Genomic DNA, 22,920 nt, shown 5'->3' with positions numbered 1-22,920 from the left:
AAGATTTAAGTGGTCTATGACGCATTACTTCATGTAGAGGTATGGTTCTTACGCTGCGCCCTCAATGACTCTCTCTAAGGGTCACTATCCTTCTCTCCCGTCAGAGTGAGTACACAGCTCCTTTAAGAGTTTCCCTGCCTATGACACATGGGTTACTTCATGTAGAGGTATTGTTCTTGCACAGCGCCCCCAATGACCCTCCCTAAGCGTCACTATCCGCCTCCCCCGTCAGAGTGAGTATTCATCTCCTTTAAGAGTTTCCCGTCCTATGACACAAGCATTACTTCATGTAGAGGTATTGTTCTTGCACTGTTTATATAATTAAGTCAGGCTTTGCTATTATCCCTATGAGGTCCCATTTGTAAGAAGGAGAAGTCTTTATATGTTATTCCTCCTTAATAGTTCCTGTTCACTTTGTGGAATCTTTCGGTCATTATTACGACCCTGGCTAATACCTGAATTCTTTTGAGAGCCTAATAAAATGTTCACTGACCTTAACTATTACTAGATGACTGATGTGCGATGTATTTCTTTGTTTTTTAAAGTAAGTAAACGAGCATATCGGTATACGGGTGAACACCTCTCGCGTTGGATGTGATGGACAACCATGCCTAAATTGTGGAATATTTGTTGAAATGCATAAATGTAATTGTCTGGGTTTCTAGAAACTCAGAGGACAGCGGTAGAAAAAGGTTAGAGAAGTGTAAATGTTACAGGGAGTTGTTAAATAGCTAGCGATTTGTGCTTAGTACGGTAATTGATGTGTACATTAAGTGCGGGGAGACAGGTAAGCTTTACTTCACAACCGGTCAATAACCCTCCTCATTTCTAACAACCCTAAGTGGTTGGAATGTGGTTTTTGACATGGATAGTATTTGTTTGAATGTTATGGAACTGTTTCGTAATAGAGACCTCTTTCGGTGGTCATCGAGTGGACGTTGGATCATCAATTGTGCACGGCAGGATGAGTGTCCTTTTGCGATTTAGAGAGATTTTGGTCATGAATAGTAGGTGTATAGTGCTAAAAATATTACCTGTTCATGTGCAAAACTATAGGCACAGAAGAAAAAGAGTGCTTAGGTTGTGAGTATACAGGTAAGCTTGTCACTCGTGAATTTCCAAATCTGGTAAGTTTTGGGATTTTGTCAGTCACCATGCAGTTAAGTTTGGGGATTTCTAGAGGTCTGTTTGAATGTATAGTTGTTTGTTCAACATGAGCAGAAGACATAGCAGGCATTGTTTATGTAAATTAAGAAGACACTTTAACTCCCCCCTACTATGTTCTGCGTGTTCTTTGAACTCATTTTGTAAAGTTCTTTTATTTACGTATACTCTTGTGTATAAAGCTAGGAGTGAGATGCGATAGGCTGATTGATGACACATTGGTGGGTCTTAACCAATAAGCCGGATTTTCTAATCCTTACTGGCTTGCCGATGGAATCTGCTGACAGTTTTCTGAGTTTTCTCCGAGTTGGCCGTCTCAGCTGGTGCGTCACATTTATGAGTTATTAAAGCAATACCACATTCATTACATTAGCTTACATTAGCATGTGAAGACACCTCTGACAAAAAGAAAACTAAAAGTGCTTGCATTCAAACCTGTGGGAACTGAAACACACTAGGGAGGACACTGCTCAGTATTACAGTAAGATCTTAATGGGATATTTGGAAGTCAAACGAACATATAATAATAAATATTGTTATTTTACGCTCTACCATTCCTAGAGGAGGGAAGGAGTGTGGGTGGAGTGTATTGGGGAAAGTGGAATGGGGTCAGGTGGGGGTATCATGCTTGGTACAAAAAGAATGACAACAACTATACGGTATAGTAACTCGTGGGATGAGGGTTCTCTTTAGAAAGTAAACAAGTGTGATATCTCTTTTACGTAATTTCAAGGCCAGCCAAATGAGCAATATACAGTTATCGATGTAGGCAGGTGACAGTATGGTTTGACTGTCAGTCATAGTGCAGGCTATGTAACAGCAGTATTTGTATTCCCTATCTAATTATAATACTATAATATCTCCTTGTAGCAGCAAGGTCATTACTAGTATGGTTGAAAATGTAGCATTATCAGACGATGTCATCTCACCAAGCAGGTTTCTTTACTTAACTTATGATAGAGAATTATAAGGGGGCTTCACGAAAAAGGAATGTGCATGATGTGTGCAAAGATAATTAGACAATCAGGGACATTGTATTTTTTATTTGTAAAATCAAACACATGCATCCACCCCCTTTAACAATAATGGTATCTATAGACATATGATTAAAAGAAGTTGAAATATCTATAACATCGGCCTCGTGGCTTCAAATTCAATATACATCTTTAAATCACTAATGTGAAAGTGACAGAGTCATTAATTTGGTTGCGGATCTAATTGGTCTTAACAAAAAGTCGTAAATCAATAAAAGGCTGTTTACTCGGCTGGCACCATGCAACGTCACTAAGACATATCAGTCAATAACAATCACTGCTAGGAATAAAGACCAACTTCATTTCACAACGATGATGACGATGATGATGATGATGTTGATTTTAATGAACTCTCAATGAAAATATTGGAATATTTTTATCACTGCGCCTCCTCGCTCAGATGTCTAATGGGAGGGAAGCTATATTAAAATGCATATGAGATGGAGAGAGATTTGCAGAGGTGTAGAGAGAGAGAGAGAGAGACAGATCTTTGGGGTGGATTCATTCATGATCGTGAAATCATCTTCATGAATTGATGAAGTATGTTGTTTAAATCTTATTTTGCAAGATTTTAGTTTTACAGACTATGTGTAAATCATTTGAAGCAGTCAATTTTTCCTTCCGGCGATTCCCTCCACGATTTGAAACATTTATTGCTTTTATGGTTTACTGAAAGAAAAGAAATTAATTTACTCTCATTTTCTCTTGTAATACCCATCTCCTCCCCATTGTGCATCTATTGGTCTTAAAACGTCACATCATTGTACCTCTGCAATCCCCCTGATCCACTTCAAGCACAACACTCACTTCTCTCTTCCCCCCCCCCCTCCCTTCATTTCCAAATCCACCATTCATGAGATTGACAAGGGTCTAAGTCTGTTAGATTGCGATCATTAATGATCCTTCAAAAATTTGTAATCTGTGATCTTGGTTTTTTATACCAGATACATCTTCATGGAAGTATGTTTGACTTTATAGTATCCTTTGGTAAATTTTTGTGTTTTTAAGCATCATCCATGCAACTATTTCTAAAAGGATTATTCTGGGGACCGTCAATGTGACAATTTTATGCAAAAGAAAAGTACTCCACACTGTTAGTTGAAAACCCAATCTCAATATCTTGTCACTTAACTCAAGATATGGTTGATTGAATGGAATCTACCTTTGGGCTGGCTTCAACCCTCGGGATTCTTCTCTGGAATAGACCACAGTCTGCGGTCTGTGATGTCATGATGGCAAATGTTCTTCAAAATCATTATTTTTCGATTATAATCTTCTCGTTGATTTATCTTTGAAACTTGATACATTTGGAATGTCTGCTTTTTAATAGAGATGTCAAGGTTCTCTGTATTATCAATTTTATCAAAACTGTGCAACATTTGTGTGGAAATATTATTTTCCTGCTTGAATAAATAAGTTAAATATTATTAGGGAAAAAACTGAAGCATTTTCACCTGTATTTCCGTGAGGATGGACGTATCTATCATTCACTCTACTGTTGCCAGATGCATTCACAAAATACCACCAAATTTGAAAAATTTTATTTTATTTAAAACAGGCTATTAGGTAGTAGTTTTGACCTACAGATGCAGACAATTTTGAACCTTTTTAGCTGGGCAATAAACTTCAACCACCAGAATATTATATCCATTTAGGTTTGTCCCAACTGTGGCTATATTGTCATTGTGTGTGTTTTTTTCTGTATATATGCAAATATCTTATACTGACAGAAATTTATAGATAACTTTAATACCAACACATATGAATAAAGATATGTACTAACAAGTTTTGACATTTATGCTCATCAGACCTCAACTTTGGGAGTCTCTTGCAAAACATGAAAGGGTTAATTGAAGCTACAGTAATAACTAATACAGACATTTACGGAATTTCCAGTCCTGCCTTTAGTCAATTTTACCTCAACCTGTCATATTTTGAGAAAAGTTTTTATATATACATATTTTAATGTAAGGAGATAGATAAATGTACTTCAAGCTCATTTTCATATCTTTATGATATGTACGTCTATCTTTTTGATAAGTTATTGAATTGCTCACTAAAAACTCTAAAAACTATGGACAGTACCCAATCACTTAAATGTGATAGGATATTTTCAACATTACATATGTAGACAATGGGATGTAAATCTATTTTTGGGGTGGGGGGGGACCTGAAGACTCCCCAGCATGGGAGTCAGCTTTAGCCACCTCACCCTTATCTTTATAAAATCCTTTATTCACAGCTTTGCCCCATAAAAATTTTATGCCCCTACCTAAATCAGTTAGGGGGAAAAATTAGAGTTTCTTCAGTGAGTCAAGCTTTTAATGTTTATTTCTACATTCACCCCCCCCCCCCTCAAAAAAAAAAAAATTGTCAAAGCTTTTATTTTGCCTAATTTACCATGGAGGTAAGATGTAAAGCAAACAACAGTCTTACCTACAGCTCAGTATTACTTCAGTTGATTTTGTCTGTGAGAAAATTGAGGAATTATTTGAAGTTTGAAATCTTGCCATCCCTTCGTGAATGCATGGACAATGCAGTTACAAATGTCACAGCAACTTGCCTGAGGGGAGTTTCTTTCTTTATTTATTTATTTATTTGTTATTCCTATATTTTGAGAGGTTTCTGTTCATTGGAATGTTGAAAATGTTGCTTTGTTTTTATGTTAAACAAAATGAAATAAAACTGTTAGCAAACTGCTTATCCACTAGAGAGCCTGTGTAATAGAATGTGTAAAAGTAAGTTGGCCTGACGTTTCGATCCTAGCAGGATCTTCTTCAGAGGCTAAATGACAAGTTACAGTAACAGAGGGGACAAAAACACGCACAGAATACAGACAGGTTAATGAGCACGGTGAACACAATGAGATGGATGAAAGGGGATTATAAGTAGAAAGCAACAGGAGAAGAGGAGAGGAAGGAGATAAACTGTGGAGGGACAAAGAGAGGATTAAAGGCACAGGGTGAGGAATAAACTGGAGAGGGACAAAGACAGAAAGGTGTGAAGAAAAATGGAGGGGAAGAGAGCTGTGAGAGGAAGAGTGAAAGGGGGGGGGGAAGGGAGAAAGGGGACATGACTAACTTTCCTCTGTTCCCTACTCCTTCTCCCCTTTCTCCCTTCCCCCCCCCCCTTTCACTCTTCCTCTCACAGCTCTCTTCCCCTCCATTTTTCTTCACACCTTTCTGTCTTTGTCCCTCTCCAGTTTATTCCTCACCCTGTGCCTTTAATCCTCTCTTTGTCCCTCCACAGTTTATCTCCTTCCTCTCCTCTTCTCCTGTTGCTTTCTACTTATAATCCCCTTTCATCCATCTCATTGTGTTCACCGTGCTCATTAACCTGTCTGTATTCTGTGCGTGTTTTTGTCCCCTCTGTTACTGTAACTTGTCATTTAGCCTCTGAAGAAGATCCTGCTAGGATCGAAACGTCAGGCCAACTTACTTTTACACATTGTTTTTATGTTGTTAATGTAACATGTAGTATGCTTTGCGTTATATAGAACAGCATGTTCTGCGTGACACTTCTACTATATCTTTACCTCAGAGTTCAAGCTGTTAATTCTTGTTTCTTTATGCACATCCCCAATCTACATAATTTGTACGTATTTGTTTTCCTACTCCAGTTCTTTAATCAAGTTGTCATAGTTATCTTGTTTGAAGAGGTTTCTTCATTCCTTGACTAGCTCTTTCCTGCTCTTCCCCAAGATCCAACATGAACATCTTCCATCATCCTTCTTTTAATCCATCCATTACTCCTGTCACGCAGCTGTGTATTCTGACTAGATGTCGAAGATTCCCTGAGTAGATAGATGTCTTCCCGTCTAAGAAAAAAACCTGTTTATTTATATATATATATATATATATATATATATATATATATATATATATATATATATATATATATATATATATATATATAGAGCATTCAAAATTGTCAGATCTTTCTTCTGTGTTCTCTCTATCAATTCCCTCCATTGTGTATGTCATTGATTATACCGACCCCAGCCATATGTACCTTAGCTCAACAACGAACGGTGTTGCCAAAAAAAGAAAAAATCCCAGAGGGTCTTCATGCTTGGTAACATTTCTCACATTTGATATGGTGCTTGAAGTTTTAAGTTAGGGCCATCATCTTTGGTTAACGTCAACAAATTTGACAGGTGGTTATTTTGACTCTCTGACTCTTTTTTCTCTTTTTATTAATATAACAGATAAAAATTCAAATTCTGTCAGAAAGAAATGTTTTTGAGTTTGCGAATCAACGGTCTTGCTTCCAAAAAGAAGCTGACAAGATGATAAGTTGTGCAGTCGATTGAAACATATTAATTAAGATGAAAACTTATTTATTTCTGATTTTGTAATATATTCAATAAGATATATATCACAATAAGTATATTCCATTTTGTGGAGCTCAAGGTGCTGCACCAATGAACTGACTAAGCATTTCTTTACCACATTCTGAAATGTGAGATTACATATTCATAATTGCAGAATTTTGAGCAGTTTTTGAGGTATAATTACTTTCACTGATATGAAAGGTCATAAAATCAGGTCTATAAACCAGACTGGGGAATGAGGAATGTGATCAAACGAAGGGGCACATCCCCCTCATGCAGATTACTGTTCTCCCTTTCCCCCTCCTCTGTCCCTTCCCCCCTCCCTTCCCGCATCTTTGCAACCATCATGTGATCAAAAACTTCACATTTTTACAAAACATAAGGGTACTTACTGTGTGTCCCTCCTTTAACTTGTTCATGCCTCTCTATCTCAGAATTCCTGGCCAGCAGGCCCATAAACACAAACTTCCCTCAATGGATTCTAATGTTGTTTCTAAAAAACTGCCACACAGTCCTATTAATTGTATAGAAGTTTCATGACTTTGTAGCATTCATATAGCATCATGGAGGCAGGTAGCTGTACTAACAAGGTTATCAAAATCAAATACATTGTCTACAGAACTGCTATTTACTATTGACATATTGGAAAAACAATTTTCGTATCTGAAACTGCACCGTTGTTTGCTGACAAACTTTTAACCCCGATGGTGTTCGGACAGTTGATGTTATACATTCATTCACAAGATGATCACAATGATGATTTATCTCAATATCAATTCATCTTTATATATTCCATGTCATCTTACTTTTCAAAATACAACCTTACACTACAGTGTATTTCATATTTTATTCCTGGAATAATTATTATGGATCATGTTTCATAAATCCCCAACCCATCGTATATATTCCACAGAGAAACTTCTTTATCCAACACGCATAACTGCCCATGTGCACCTTTGCATGACAGAGTATAGCTACGTATGCAGTATACAGACTAGTAACCAGGTTTTACCGAAATGACAGATTACCTCGACTGTTATCACTGATCTATGTACAAAAATTCCAAAGTATCTGACTATTAAACATGGCGGTAATTGTACAGGTTATTCTGCTACAAAGTGACCAAATATGGACAAACCTATTTTTTTTACTTTTTAGAACTAGTTCTTTTGATCCTCTTCTCTACTCTACCTGTGTACCCTTACCCTTACCCATCCCTCCCACTCCCCTCCCCTCCCACTCCCCTACCCTCCCCTACGACATACTCTCCCTAGCCTCACGTTCCCTTGGCATTCCTTCTGAATCCATAGAAGCAATGCTGGGTTACCACATAGGCCCAGTAAGGACCTCCAAGGTCAATCGGCTTCCATTGACACTTTTGTTGTACAGTATCTTTATATGCAACACATATTCAAATTCTGTTTTTCTTTTTTCCTGGGATATTATGTAATGGTAAGGGGCGGGGGCAGGATATGGTGTTTGCTCGCTACAGAGGGGGTTGATCTGCAAATGGATGAAAGGGTTATTTCAAGGGTTTAAATGTGAAACATTTTTGGTGTCCCTGCAGGCGCGTAGCCAAGGGGGGGGCGAAGGGGGCAGCCGCCCCCCCTTGAGCCTATTATTTATTTTTTTTAATTAATTTTTTTATGATATCGCTAGTAATTTCAAAAGAGAAAATGCTAAGATGCAACTTACAAGGCCTGGGAAGTGCCATTTCCAGCGATCTGGGAGGCATTTTCAGCCAAAATTTTCTTGTACGCTTCGGGCCAACTCATGGTGGCGCTACGCTTAGATAATATGCAATGCCGTATCTACGACTCTGAAAATTTTTTCTACATTTTCGCCCCTCCCTTGGCAAATTCTTGGCTACGCGCCTGTGTCCCTGTAACACACAGTTCCGATCCAGTATGTTTTATCAGCGTTAATGTATTTTGTATCGGTTAACCTACATTACTTAATAAATGAAGCATCTGATGCTGTCAAAAACTTGTTTTTCTTAGCCAATATAATTTAAGACTTAAAGAATATCGTACTGATTCACAGTGATGGGACAGAGACACAAAACTGTCGCAAGTCGGGCCCTTAATTTATTGAATGACTCATGGACAAATAACCACATAATATGTGAACATACATAGATTGATTAATTACAAAATATTAAAAACTTGGCAAGTTTTTATGTTGCAATCAGCGCAAGGAACGAACATTATTTCATTATTATTTGCAAGGTCCAGCCTGCAATTTTTCTCCTATTGTCACCCATGTAGGTAAACTTCTTAAGTATTGTGGCCCAAAGATGGGGTACAAGATTTCACTGGAGTTCACAAAATCTATATCATTCCCACTCCTGGTTCAGAATATGTTTATATATTGCATGAATAAAGTTGTATACTTTCATTGCAAAGTTTACAAATTTCTGCATTCATATTCACATATTAAATTTGTTTCCTTCAACTTAAAACTTGATTAACAATCATATCAACAGCAGGTATATGAAAGTACATGGTGAGAAAGAAACAAGGGAGAAATTGATATATTTATATATACATATACATATATGTATAGAAGCAGGAGGCCCAGGTTCAAATCCCTGTGGAGACTGGAAGTTTTTGCACTATTCTGGATTTTCCAACTCATTACAATTTCATATAAATATATACAGAAAGTTCAGCAGAGCATATGATGAAATATATCCTTAAAGTAGACTTCTGGGTAATATTTTTTATTAGTCAAGTAGTTTTGTATGTAATCTTAAAAAAACAATAATTACAAGTAATACAAGGGAAATATTTAACAAGAAAGATGTTTTCAAAATGAATTTTTAAAATTGATTTGCCTTTCTCTTTCAACCCACAGCAACCGACGGTGAAGAACTTTTGAAGATAGAAAAAGTAAAATTAATAAGAAATAAAAAGAGAGAAGGTAGGTTTACTGTTTTTATCACTATTATTCTCATCTTTCAATTTTTGTGAGGTCATGCTTTGTATCGTATCAATATTCTATCAAGGTGTAAATAAAGCCTATTATTAGACTCGTCAAAAAAAATCCTTTTTCCTTTGGCAAACCTTTTAGAAACTTTCCCAGCGTATCATGCATGATTTCATAATTGGCAACGTCTTTTCACACTACGGAAGCGAGGTTTGCCGTGAAATCAGAAAACTGATAGGTTTGAACTTGCAAAATATTTTCATGATGTCATCTCTGTTGGAAATTCCAGCCGTATTCCCAATGGTAAAACCACAACAGCTTGTTCATTACTAAATTTTACAATACAGACAATCACAGAATCACATCAGATTACATCCGTGGTGCCATGTAATTGATTTGCAAATCTGCTATTCTGACACTTCGGAAACGACTTTCTCTGCCTCTCGTCCTTGCTGTAAGACGTCAGAGAGAGAAAAAGGGACATATTATACTTGGTTGTTTTATGTCTCCCTCTCTTCTGTCTGTCTGTCTGTCTGTCTCTGACATAAATTCAAAATATTTGTTAATTCATTAAATTTGTCTCCCCCCCCCTCCCATCTCTCATAGATCTATTCATGTTGATGTACTGGTTAAGGGTTAAGAATATAAGACATTACACAAAAGTTTCCTTATCCCTTCCCTAAACTATGAATTGGTCATTTGTTTATGGACAGCTGACCTCTTCTGGTTTGAGGCTGCTGTCTGATAGCTATGTGCTGTTTATTATATTAATAATAACCATTTACTAGTCTTATATAGCGCAGACTCCAACAAAAGTTGTTCAATGCGCTTAACCGGTGCTGAAGGTGCAAAAACTAATAGAGTTGATAGAAAAGAGAAGTATTAAGACAGCGCTTGAATTGAATAATAGAATCCAAAGACCCTAAGCTCAACTGGGAGGGAGTTCCATAAATGTGGTGCAGCATTCAGAAAGTTACGGTCACCGAAGGATCTTGTACGTTACATTGGAACCTGAAGTTGAAATTGATAATGCGAACGTGTTGGCCTTCATTTAGCTTGCTGATGTAAGAGAACATTAAGGTAGGTTGGGGTACCAGTTTTCATGGCACGAAAAGCTGAAATGAGGATTTTGTAAGTCAATAGGGAGTCTTATTGGTAACCAGTGTAGTTCTTCCAGTATAGGAGTGATGGGGGTAAACCTGTTGCCCTGTGGACGATTCCCCAGCAGCCGTGTTTTGCATGGATCCTTTGCAATCTCGATAGTTGGGGTAGTAACACCAAATAGAAGCGAATTGCCATAATCAAGCCTACTCGAGATTACAGCATGAATAAGTTTCTCAGTAGCAGGCCTATCAAGATATTTCCTGAGTTGCCCCACCCGCCTAATATGAAACATTGTCGACTTACATCTGTTGTACTTCAACCATTTAGGTTTGAGACAAGTTGGTCTGTAATTGTGGACAATTGTCCGGACCTCTTCTGGTTTGAGGCTGCTGTCTGCTTGCTGTGTGCTGTTTATACTTTAACCATTTAGGTTTGAGACAAGTTGGTCTGTAATTGTGGACAATTGTCCAGACCTCTTCTGGGTTGAGACTGTCTTCTTACTTTTCCTGTTCTCCCACATGGGCACAGATTAATTGGTTCGTAATTGGGGATGGTTTCCAGGACCTCTATAGGGTTGAGGCTCTCTCTATGCTATGGTGTGTTACTTCAACCATTTGTACACATAAGAATTGATCTGTAATTTGTGGACAGTTCTTGAGACCATTTCTGGGCTTGAGGCTACAGTATCTAGTTGGTATTAGTGGTGTCTAAGTTCTTCATTACTGCAGCCCTTTGGGTAAACCATAACCTCTAGTCAATGTCAAACTTAGTACCTGACTGCATTTCATAAGGTTTCAAAATCATAAAAATATTGTCAAATTTCAGGAAGATAAATATAGAAATAATGCTGGTAGGTAGTCATGTCATATTAGGGTCAAGACCTCAAATAAATGTTTCCAGCTGTGCAAAGGGAGTTTGTTGGAGAAAACATCTTAGTTACTCCTACCAACATTTAACAAAGGACTATTGTTAAACAAGTACATTTGGGTTTTTTTTTCTGGACATATTTCAAGAAGAAATGAAAACTAATCAGAATCAGACTCGTTGGAAGTGTTTTGCAATTTAGCCTTTTCGAGCATCCATTTTTCTGGCAGGTGTCCAAGAAAACAGATGCATATGAAAATAGATATTAACATATGTCACATCAGCATCAATTGGTAAAATATTTAGGGGTGTGAATTAACAAAACAAATTAACTCATTACAATTTTAATGCACTCAGACAGGTTAGTCCCCACTTACCTGTCTCTGCACAATCTCTGCACAATCTCCTTCTCATCCGACAACCCAAAGTGCCTACAATTGTTTTGTTTTGTGTGCTGGGAATTTCACAGGGGTGAATCTTATAATAGGTAGCCATTCTGACATTTGGTATTCTCAGCCTTGATCTAACTTTTACCAATTGGTGCAATATTAATGATGTGTGTTCAAAAAAGAATAAAAGTATTATATAAATACATTAATATTAGATTAAGTCTCTTGGTACCATTAATTAGTACAAAATAGTCATATCACAAAGTAAAATAATGTATCAGATTCAGATATTGTAGAAAGCAAATAATTATGGCTCAGACTGTATAAAAGTACTGTACTAACACTCTTCTTTTCAGAGGGTGGGGGAAGCGGAATGGTGTGGGGTATAAGTACACTAAAGTAAATGTGAGTTGATCGTGTACATAGTTTGGCTTCCAAAATGTTAAATTGGTAACCTTTCCATTAAAATGTACTTTCTGCCAACAAATATCTGTCAGTTACAATAACACATAAGTAAAAATCATGATAATTTACTCTTTTTTTTCTTCTTTTTTTTTTAAATGATAATTTACCTCTCCCTTTTTGAAACAGTTGATGTCAAAAGTAGTCCCATCTTTAACGTATTTCGAGAAGAAAATAAATAATTTTTTATCTGTAAAACATTTGATTTTCTACAGAAAACAGGAAAAGTTTTATATTACATCGACTGGTAAGAGCGTACCGAGATAGCTGACAGATTAATAGTGATTGTGTCTGCAAACTGACGTATCACATCCCCATGTATTGTTAAATTCATATAAAATGTGGACCCGGTTTTCCATGCTTCATTTAACGAGATCAGAGTATTCCGTTGCTGATGAAATATTAAGATGTTCTCTCGTTAATTGATGTTCTACATAGGATCCCGGTGGTTTATTTTGAGGATTGTAGCGATACTATGTTTCACAATGTCAGAGAAACAAGGCAAACAAGCTGTGTGATTGATGTAATGATGTCAGTTTCCGGACAAGACGAATGAGAATATAGCCAATCTTGTATCGTCCCTGAATTCGAGATGATTTTTAAGTATGTAAATGTGAAAAAATTTGGCTTTCTGATGAAGAGGTTCATGGAATAGCAAGCCAGCAGATGTTGATTGTGACTCTGTGAGAAGCATTTAAAGAGACGCAAGTCTTCTGTAGAGCAGGTCTTGAAAGGATCTCAGTAAGCAAGAGAAATGTTGGAAATTTACTGGAAAGGGGAAGTACTTTTTTGTACAGTTACAGAGGAAGTGGATATGAGGAAGGGCACAAAAGATCCATCTTTGGATCAAGGGAAAATAAATACACAAGTGAATCTTAAAAGGAGTTGAAACGATTTAGGAATTATAGATCACAGGGTTATGGCCATCAGTTAGACATGGTTGTCATGATCACCATGGTAACTTAATTAAGGCAGGAAACTAGATCATGGACAGACACTTCTAATCTTTGGATCAAGTTAAATCAAATCCTTGGATCAAGTAGTCCAGTCCTCAGATATGAGGAAGCTGTTGGAAAGCAAGACTGATTAGGGTATGGACTTTAGGAGTGGTGCTTCCTCAAGTGGATCCTCAAGAGATGAGGATTGATTAAGAAACTACATGGAATAGATCATGGACAGATACATGCTATCCTTGTATCAAGTTAATCCAATTCCTAGATTAAGTTAATCTAATCCCTTGATGAAGTTAATCAAATCCCCGGATCAAGTTAATTAAATCCCTGAATCAAGTTAATTAAATTCCTTGTATCAGGTTAATCCAATTCCTGGATCTAGTTAATCAAATCACTGGATCAAGTTAATGCAATCCTTGGATCAACTTAACTTTTTTTTCAGAAGATCCAATACAGTAAAAATGATAAGGAAATTAAGGAAAAAGAATTGAAACTGAAGGAGAGATTGATTCTTCTTTATAAGGAGGTCCCAAACACATCAGGGAAGGTTACAGTACTAGGGAAGATTACGTACTAATGATCATCAAGGTGATTATTGATCCAGTTGTTGGATCATCTGAAGATGATCTCAAAGGGATCAAGGTTTATAAGGAAATTTCAAAAGTGTATATCTGGGAATGATTAATGTCAATAGACAGATAAAATGATCCAGTTGTAGAATCAGTCAAGAAAAAAACAATGTGTAGATGATCTTATAAGAAGCAGGAGTGATTACAATATTACATGAACAGAAATTAAAGAATGTAATATAAATCAACAGTGGGATGGAAGATGCAATTCTTTGACCAATATATGCAGGTTACAGGATCAGGTAATAGGATATGCAGGTTACAGGATCAATATATGCAGGTAACATATATGCTGGTTATCAATATGTACGGGTTGTGCAGGGTCTCTCAGAGGGAGCAGGGATGGTAAGGAAATGACAAATTAGGATAAAATATGGAATTGAAGATTTATGGAGTGGTGTGTCATGGTGATGAAAGATGTGATTGCTTAGTTTAAAGTAAGATGTGCTAGGACTTGTGTGGATTGAAATGTTTGAGAAAAGGTTATCACCGTACAATATGTTGAACTTCGGCCATTCAGAGAAATGGACGAAATTCAAACCAAAATTTCACGTTTTGTTTGCTTTTTACTCTCTCAAAGTTCTACTTACATTTTAATTTGCATTGATTGTGTTTTTGATGAAAGATGACAGATGTGGGATGATGAGTTGATTCATTGTCTTTAAGGAATTACTTTAACTAACATACTGTATAGACTAGGTTTACAAGCAGGCACATTCATTACCTTTTGTTTATAATGTTGTCAAACAATCCATTTTTGGTGTTCTATGTCACATCAAAATTAATGACAGGAACGTGTCATCAATAGCTGACAGGTTGGGCATTAATCACAAATATCTAGGAAACTGGTGGATCCTTCCAGCTGCCATGTCTTGGTTCCTTGAACATTGCTCATTGTCGACCCAGACTCAGGTTCACGTGAAACTAGTTAACAGTTACTGCAGATGGAACATGTTACATCCCACCCTTGACACCATCTAATATCTGGTCTCTTGCTACACCTGGCAACTATAAAAATAAAAGAAAGACCCTGATCAGGAAAAGGAGCAATACAAATAAACAACAAACAATTGTATTAATTACAGAATTGAAATGATAATAGCATGTGACTGAACAAATCCATCATTTATGCTGACACTGTGTAATATCTGCTATCTTGTTATCTTTCATATTAGACTTAGCTGTAGTAGATCTCAAAAGATAGTAAACTGCAAGTGTATGACTTGATTACCAAGAAGATACATAAAGCATGTCATATCCCACCTCTGACACCGTGTAATACCTGGTATCGTGTTATCTTTCATACTAGACACATCTGCAATAATCTATAGAGATAGTAAACTGTAAACTGCAATTTTATGACTTGACAAAATAACACAGTATTATCTATATAATGGATATTCATAAACTCTTGTTACAAAATGTCCTGCACTACTTTATTTACTTTTTTGTTGTTGAGCAAACTGAATAAAAATCATATCTTTCATAGTTGAGACATGGGAATGGAGACTATCCCTTAACACTGAAGTACGTTTATCTAGTGCAAATGCTTCATACACCATTTACTAATATTATGATGCGAGACGCTTAGTCGGTCGGCATACCTTTGTGAAGTCTAGTATTTGCACAACATTAACAAGCAGGATAAAAGCTTACGGGACACAATTTGTTGAAATATTTTGTACTCCTTCTCTTCGTCCTCGCGTCTCTCAGTCATTCGTCCCAATCAATTTCGTCCGCACTTCCTCTTGAAACGAAATCAGATACGTTATTAAAGTTTGAAATCCACTGCTAGAGCGCTCGGAAAGACACTTGGAAAAACATCTCAGACATGGAGGGGGGAACTTAATATGCCATAGTCAGAGAGATTTAACCGCAAAATGGATCATGCAGAAAAATGGGATCTGATTTAGGATAAATATGATTTTGGAAAAGTCCATGACCTGAGAAAAGAGAGGAATTAGTGGATCTTCCTGACATGGATCTTTAATTACCAGTAGTTTAAATATAACATTGTATATTGGATCACGTGTAGAGTAGATGGATGTGTGCAGGGCAGGGAGTGGGAGAGGCCTATCAAGATGGGGAACTGCTCTAACCGTAAGAGAGAGAAAGGAGAACGGGCAATGTCATAAGACCTATTGTTCATTAAACAAAGTCGGTCGGATTATTTCATTTGAGGGGATTAGATTATGGACACAGAGGATTAGTTATCAAAAGAATAGAAAAATGTTTGACAATCTGTCATTTTCAAATGTAGAGTAGACTGGACAATTGTGACAAATTGTATTGTAAGGTAAGAAAGATGGGGCCGGAGATGAAAGGGGGGGGGGGCAGGTGCTGGTGTGGTTAGCAATTCAGAGTTTCAATTGAATGATGCTATTGGTTTCTTTAACACTTCTCAACACTATTGGTTTCTTCAACACTTCCCACATCTTTTACTACAGCTTGCATATCTAGTATACGCATTTCAATGTTGATGCTTTCCACATTGTGAATCACCATGTGCAGTTACTCGTTTCCTGGAGTGGCGCTATATTAATCTACATTAATATTATTATTATTATTTTTATTAGTATAATGTAGTCAAGATTACTACTTTCCTGCTGTTGCTTTTAATGCTTTCATTGTCATTCCATGTTTTTTTTTCATTTTGGAATGACAGGTGATATTAGTCAACGGGGATAATATAAGAAAAAAGATTAATGCTGATTATTTTCTTTCATAGGCCCTCTAAAAAATCATCAATTAAAGTTGTCTTTTATCGTGGCATTATCAGAAAAAAGTTACCGTAAAAATAAAATGAGGATATTGTGGTGTAATTATTACCTTTCAGAACGTCTTTGAGGCAATAACGAACTTGACAGTTTTGCTTGAAATAACTCTGTAATAAAAAATCTTTCCCAGCCTGGCATTGGTAGCAGAAACACACATATATTAGCTTTCTGTCTGAAAGATATGATAAGCATAAATTAGGAGTCAAAAGAATGTCATATTGTTGGTTGCAAAAGGCAAATAATTTTATCACTAACTCTTTTTATATATAAATATAAATTCTAGCCCAAAAGATTCCAATTACAGCAGCTGTGAAGCCAAAAAGCATTGGCCATCAATTGATCTATTTGAGTTATTCGCATTGGGCAGTAAACATTGATTTCTCCTGTTCATCATTGATTTTGGTTTCCTATTTCTCTCTCTCTCCATCCCTCGCTCTGTCGGTGAGGGCAGTACGGTTATTACCGTGGTGCGAAACTCTCCTAGGGCTCTCTGCCTGGACGAGTTCATTCCAGTTCATTGGTTGCTTTCATAGTCAATAACTCATATCCGCTGGCTTAAGAAGGCAGCCAATGCGGCAATGAGGGTATTACCTAAAATGTCTTTTCAAAAAGCAGTTCTGCAAAGACTGTAGAATTACACAATTTTATAGTGTATATGTAGTTGCCCTGAAAGAATAGAAATTGCATCAAGGGTTTCATTTCTTTGTCACGCTGTGTAAGGTGTGACTTTTGGGGGAAGTTTTATGGTATACTAATAAATTACTTTAATAGTGTGCAAAGCAAAAGCTGCCTTTGGAACTGTGAACAGGATTAATTGAAAGTGGGCCATGATGAAGATTATCTGTACATCGCATCCACACAGTGACATTGTATGTGTCCTATATTTAGCTTAGAGTATCTAAAATGTGCTGAGCAATTAATGAAAGCAGATATAGTATTGAATTGATGAGAAACAAACAAGTAGACAATTTCTGTATTTTATTATTTCCTCAATCTTTTTAGAGCTTATTCCACCCCAAAACACATCAGAAACAATGAAGGTTAGGCATAATAATCAAAAGTTTGCAAATGAAAATAATTTGTGTAAGTCTGTAAGATCACATTAAAGTTGCAGGACAACATTTTTTTCTGTACTTCACTAAACAGTCTGTAGTACAGTATTCTGCAAAGCAGTATTCTGTATGATAGTATTTTGTATTTTGTATTCTGTATAACAGTACTCTGTATTACAGTATTCTGTATAACAGTATTCTGGATTACAGTATTCTGTGTTACCGTGTTCTTTATTATAGTATTCTGTAGTAAAGTATGACAATATTCTGTATTACAATATTCTGTATTATAGTATTCTGTATTACAATATTCCGTGTTTCAGTATTAAAGTATTACAATATTCTGTATTACAGTATTCTGTATGATAGTATTCTGTATTACAATATTCTATTCTGTATTACAATATTCTGTATTACAATATTCTGTATTACAGTATTCTGTATTATAGTATTCTTTATAACAGTATTCCGTGTTACAGTATTCTTTATTAAAGTATTACAATATTCTGTATTACAGTATTCTGTAATATAGTATTCTGTATTACAATATTCTATTCTGTATTACAGTATTCTATATTCAGCTAGTATTCTGCCGGTATATGAGGCCAGTAGCTGCATTACCCTGTATGAACTACGACATATATATTGCGACCTTTCCTAAAATACCCTTCAGGCCTGCGTCATTTGAATGCAATGGTGTGAGCAAACACACTAAAATGTTAATCTTGCATGAAATTTTTACTAAAAAATAACTTCTCTTTTCTCTGGTCCCCTAGACGGTGTTGGGTCGTGACCAAATTGCATACATAATAAAACGGACAGATATGAATAGTGCTAATCAGATGAAAAAATTCCATTTTACTTTTAATGTCATATATACTAGGAGTCGTAGAAATTAGCATCGCAGTGCCTGAACTAACTGTAAACGAAAAGTTTTTTTCAAAGGACAGTAAGGAAAAGGCCCCCCCCCTATTTTCCTTACTGCCCTTTGAAACTTCAGAATTTGCAAAGTACAGATGTAATATTTTAATTTTTGTGGGATATATGAAAAATTTGTTTTTTGCATTAAACAATTTAAACATTCAAGTCGATAAAATTAGACTAGCCCAACTTGTTGTATAAACCACATATTATGGTACCTCTTCATCAGAGTTGTATCCGGTACAAGTCGCAGACATTCTTACAGAGCTAAACAAAGAGACATACAGGCTACAAAACATGATATATATCCAGTTTAGGCACATCAGCCATCTTATAAAGATGCCTCAAAAATATTTGACAATTGTACAAAACAGAGCTAAACATCTGTTTAGAAATGATGAGTGAAAATTGAAAATGTTTAGACATTTTAAAAGGCTAAGATAGGAAACAAGCAACAACAAAACTCATAGCTACAGTACACTAAAATTGTGGTTGTATATTTATAAATTATGGATATATCCAAAAGTTGTGTCTTTGAAAGAGGTTCGGAATTAGGCTGGTTGGCGCAAACATTTGTTCATCAACAGTCATAAAGTGACAGAGAAGGGGAACTCTTGTTGTATGACATTTTTATTATTGTGGCTGGTTCGTCATGTGTTATTGCAATCCTCTCTGTTTATATCAACAAGTCTTCAAATATCTCAGCAGTATGTTGATACTTAAAAAGAGGCATTTCTTTACAATGTGATTGTTGCAAATAATTGATTTTGCACTGTTTATTGTTTATCATTAAAAGCAAAACATGCACTCAGAGTCAAAGGCAATTAAATTGCGTAGAGAAAATGACAGTATTGTTTTTTTGTTTTGTTTTTTGTTTCTTCTTTTGGTCGTGTTTTATTGTCACAACCTGGGTTTACTGTTGGCGTCATATTGGGATGTATGCACGGGAACACTTAGGGGAATTACACTGTCCATAAAGTCACATTTGCATTCGTAAAGTACTACTTATACCCAGCCAATGTGCCCCATATTCAGTGGGATAATCTCATTCAAAATCTGTAGATTTTCTGGAAAAAGTCTTTTCGTTTCCAAGATATAAATCTGGGAAACTCATTAAATTTGTGCAAACTATGATGCGGAGTGTTGCGCTCATCAAAATTTGTGTTGTTTTAGGCCTTAATAAGTTAACCCCTAATTACAAGCCCACATATATGTCATTTTAATAATGTGATGTTCTTTTCGAAGAAGACAAGAAAAAAAGTTCAAAAAATCACCTTAGGCCACAAACCTGTGTTCAGTGACCTTAATATGAAGGTTGTAAAAGCAAAATAATAACATATTAACAGAAAATTAGGAAGTTACTCCCTTACATCATCAATGTGCATAATTAGCTTATGTTTATTCATAACAAATGATTTGTAAAATGGTCAATCTTTGATGGTACTTGCAGCTATTGTATATAACGTTGTTCATTATAGGTCTACGTAGACCTTTAATTCTTTGTATTTTCATCTTGTTGAAGATAGAGAGGGTACTGCAACTCAGACTCTGCTATGCAACATGGTCAAAATGCTATGCAACATGGTCAAAATGCTCTACAACATGGTCAAATTTCATATGTATGTATGTATTTTAGATCCTCCTGCAAGCAGGAACTCGCGAAGAAGCCTCATTGGCTTATCAAAGCCGCAAGCTGACCGAAGTCAGTCTCTTACATTCATATTTAACGTCCATGATTATGAATTGCTAATTGTCAACAACTCTGTAACTGGACGACATACATTAATCTGGGAGTGACTCGAACCGGGGACCTTATGATTGAAAGGCACCGGCGTTAGCAGGCCTTCTCACCACATATAAGTCCATAGCTGTATAAGTGTATATAACAATTGTACTTTAATATAGGAGCCAAACTTCAGAGACTTTTAAAACTGGCACACAAACTTTGAAGACTACAGTATGTTAGTCCCTGACTTTGCAATCTGTGATTTATAAAAAATACTTTGACAACTTGTGTCACAATCTCCAGAGATATTAAATTTGTTTTTCTTATTGGTTTCATTCATGATTTGTTTTTGCCATAGCCATGCTAGAATTTGTAACAGTGTCCTGTGGTATTCTTGGCAAGAATTCGCCTATGGAATTTGATCTCTGACAAGACAATTCAATTACCGAAAAACCGTGGGGAAATCTTGAAGATCTCCGAAACAAATGTTCTCTTTGTCTGGATAAGAAATAGGACCCCGCACACTAACTACTCGGGAGACTTCGTTCATAAATGCAAGTGGAGCTTGTTTGGTAGTTGAGACGGAAAACATTTGCTCTATCTATATATTCAGCCAAAGTTGATCTCGCATTGACAGTAAATTCCAAAAGTAAAAACTGTAAAACACGCAGAGAAGGATAAAACGAGAGTTGAGTTTCTGTCCACTGTTTTGCTCTGAGATCAGTAAATATCTGTCAAGTCTCTTTACGAGGAAAGAGATAACTTGAAGAAAGCGTCACTCTGTGAGATGAAACTGTCTGTTCAGTGTCACGTAGTAATTCTACGTCCCTTCCTTTGCAGCGGGTTCGAATTCCTCTGATGAAGAAACCTTACGGACTCACAGACTTTATTAAAGTGACCGAAAAAGACACCTTTAAAACTTGTGGTTTTTGTAAATTGTAGAAAAAAGATGTCTCACTGCCACCGTGCACGGGAAAGAAATGATTAAATGGAGAATTGAAACATTCTGTGGATTGCGGTCAGAGATGAGGTTTAGGGTTAAGAGCTGTTGAGATGCCAGATTGCAGGGGATTTACTCCGTAAATAGCCAGTGTCCCCGCTGGGATTGTTGAAAGAGAGAGAGAGAGGGTGAGAGAGATTGCATGCATCTACATGGCCAACACAAGTAGCAGTGTTCAAAGAAATTTACATACTTGACACCGTTGAAGGGGCCAGCCTTCTCATCACATTTGTGTAGCATTTTTTCGCCCATATAAAGTTTAGGGGGTTGGTAAATGGGAAAATGTTAGGTTTTAAGTGTTTCTTTTTTGCCAAGTAGGTCATGCAGCCTGGAGGGACGTGAAATGTATGCATTCCTTCACATGCGATACCTTGGATATATTGACAGAGATAAAAGATTTACCACTCGATGAGCAAAGCTCATGTTGAATCGGGATGGAGTCGTCCCTGGCTGAAGTCTGAAAGAGTTGTCAAGGAAAGTAGGGCATTTCGTTGATTTGCAACCGGTAAAGATTACAAGTGATTGTTGATTGCATCAATTCGGATTGCAAAAGAGACACTTTTTTAATTTACGTCGCTATAAATAGGATAGCTCCCAGTTTCTTGAGCGAGATCGCCATACTACCATGTTTGTGAACTTTGACCTTTGATGAGCTGTGATATAAGGAAAGAACTGTAATGATGTCCTCATTAAGATTAATGTATGTCGTCCAGTTACAGAGTTGTTGACAATTGACAATTCATAATCATGGATGTTAAATATGAATCCAAGAGACTGACTTCTGTCAGCTTGCAGCTTTGATAAGCCAATGAGACTCCTCCTCTTTAAGCCAGTAGCACCTAGAGCCAGACTCCCTTCTTGAAGTCTTCACTTTCCCAGAAGTAAAATACAAAAAGTAATAATAAATTCCCCCTCACCCCCCCCTTGCACTTTTTCACCATCCCTCTCTGATCAGGCCTGGTCAAAGCTCAACCACTATACATTGACCGTTCATTGATGTCGTAATGTTTCCATGTGGGTTAGGATGAAGGAAGGGAACTCTATAAAATTTATGTTCTCCTCACGTTTTTTTCGGATATGTGTACCCCTTGACTTCACACCTTTTTTAAGGCAGAGGCCTATAAGGTTTTCACATGGAATACCCAGAATTGCTTTGTCAGATGTTTGTATGAAGCTTCCACCCTCCATGTGAGGTTGAGCGTTAGCTATTTTTTTGTTGACAAAAAGAAAATTTGTAGAAAATGAGCAGTTACTCAACATTTCGTTAACTTTAATTATCTCTGCATATTTTCGTTCAACTATTCCTTCATACTCTTCTTTGAGTTCTGATAAAACTTTACAGGTAGAGTAAAGTAGTTACTAACTTGAATAGTAAGAAATACCATGCAGGTGGCATACCATCGACAGGATAAATTTTCATCTGGTTAAAAAGCGCTCATTACTGCGACTTAAATGTCAAAGTCTACCTCCAGTTGTCAGGAGACAACGGGCAGTTCGTGGACGTGGTTTATCGACGGTGTCGCCTCCCTTCGGTGTGATAGAGAAGACGGCTTGTCAGTCAGAGTTAATCAAAATCATATCAGG

General features: G+C 36.6%; 1 protein-coding gene across 1 annotated transcript in view; it reads left to right on the top strand.

Annotated features, from left to right (window-relative positions):
* Nucleotides 1-22,920, top strand: part of LOC139971089 (polypeptide N-acetylgalactosaminyltransferase 2-like) — a 141,500-nt gene that overhangs the window by 79,716 nt on the left and 38,864 nt on the right. The window contains exon 5 of the mRNA XM_071977278.1: nt 9,388-9,453. Within this exon, the coding sequence (XP_071833379.1) occupies nt 9,388-9,453 (66 nt within the window). The remainder of the gene's footprint in view (nt 1-9,387; nt 9,454-22,920) is intronic.

Source organism: Apostichopus japonicus, chromosome 8 (genome assembly GCF_037975245.1).
Source record: "Apostichopus japonicus isolate 1M-3 chromosome 8, ASM3797524v1, whole genome shotgun sequence".
In the NCBI taxonomy this organism is placed as follows: Eukaryota; Metazoa; Echinodermata; class Holothuroidea; order Aspidochirotida; family Stichopodidae; genus Apostichopus; species Apostichopus japonicus.
This window is presented reverse-complemented; position numbering and strand designations above follow the sequence as displayed.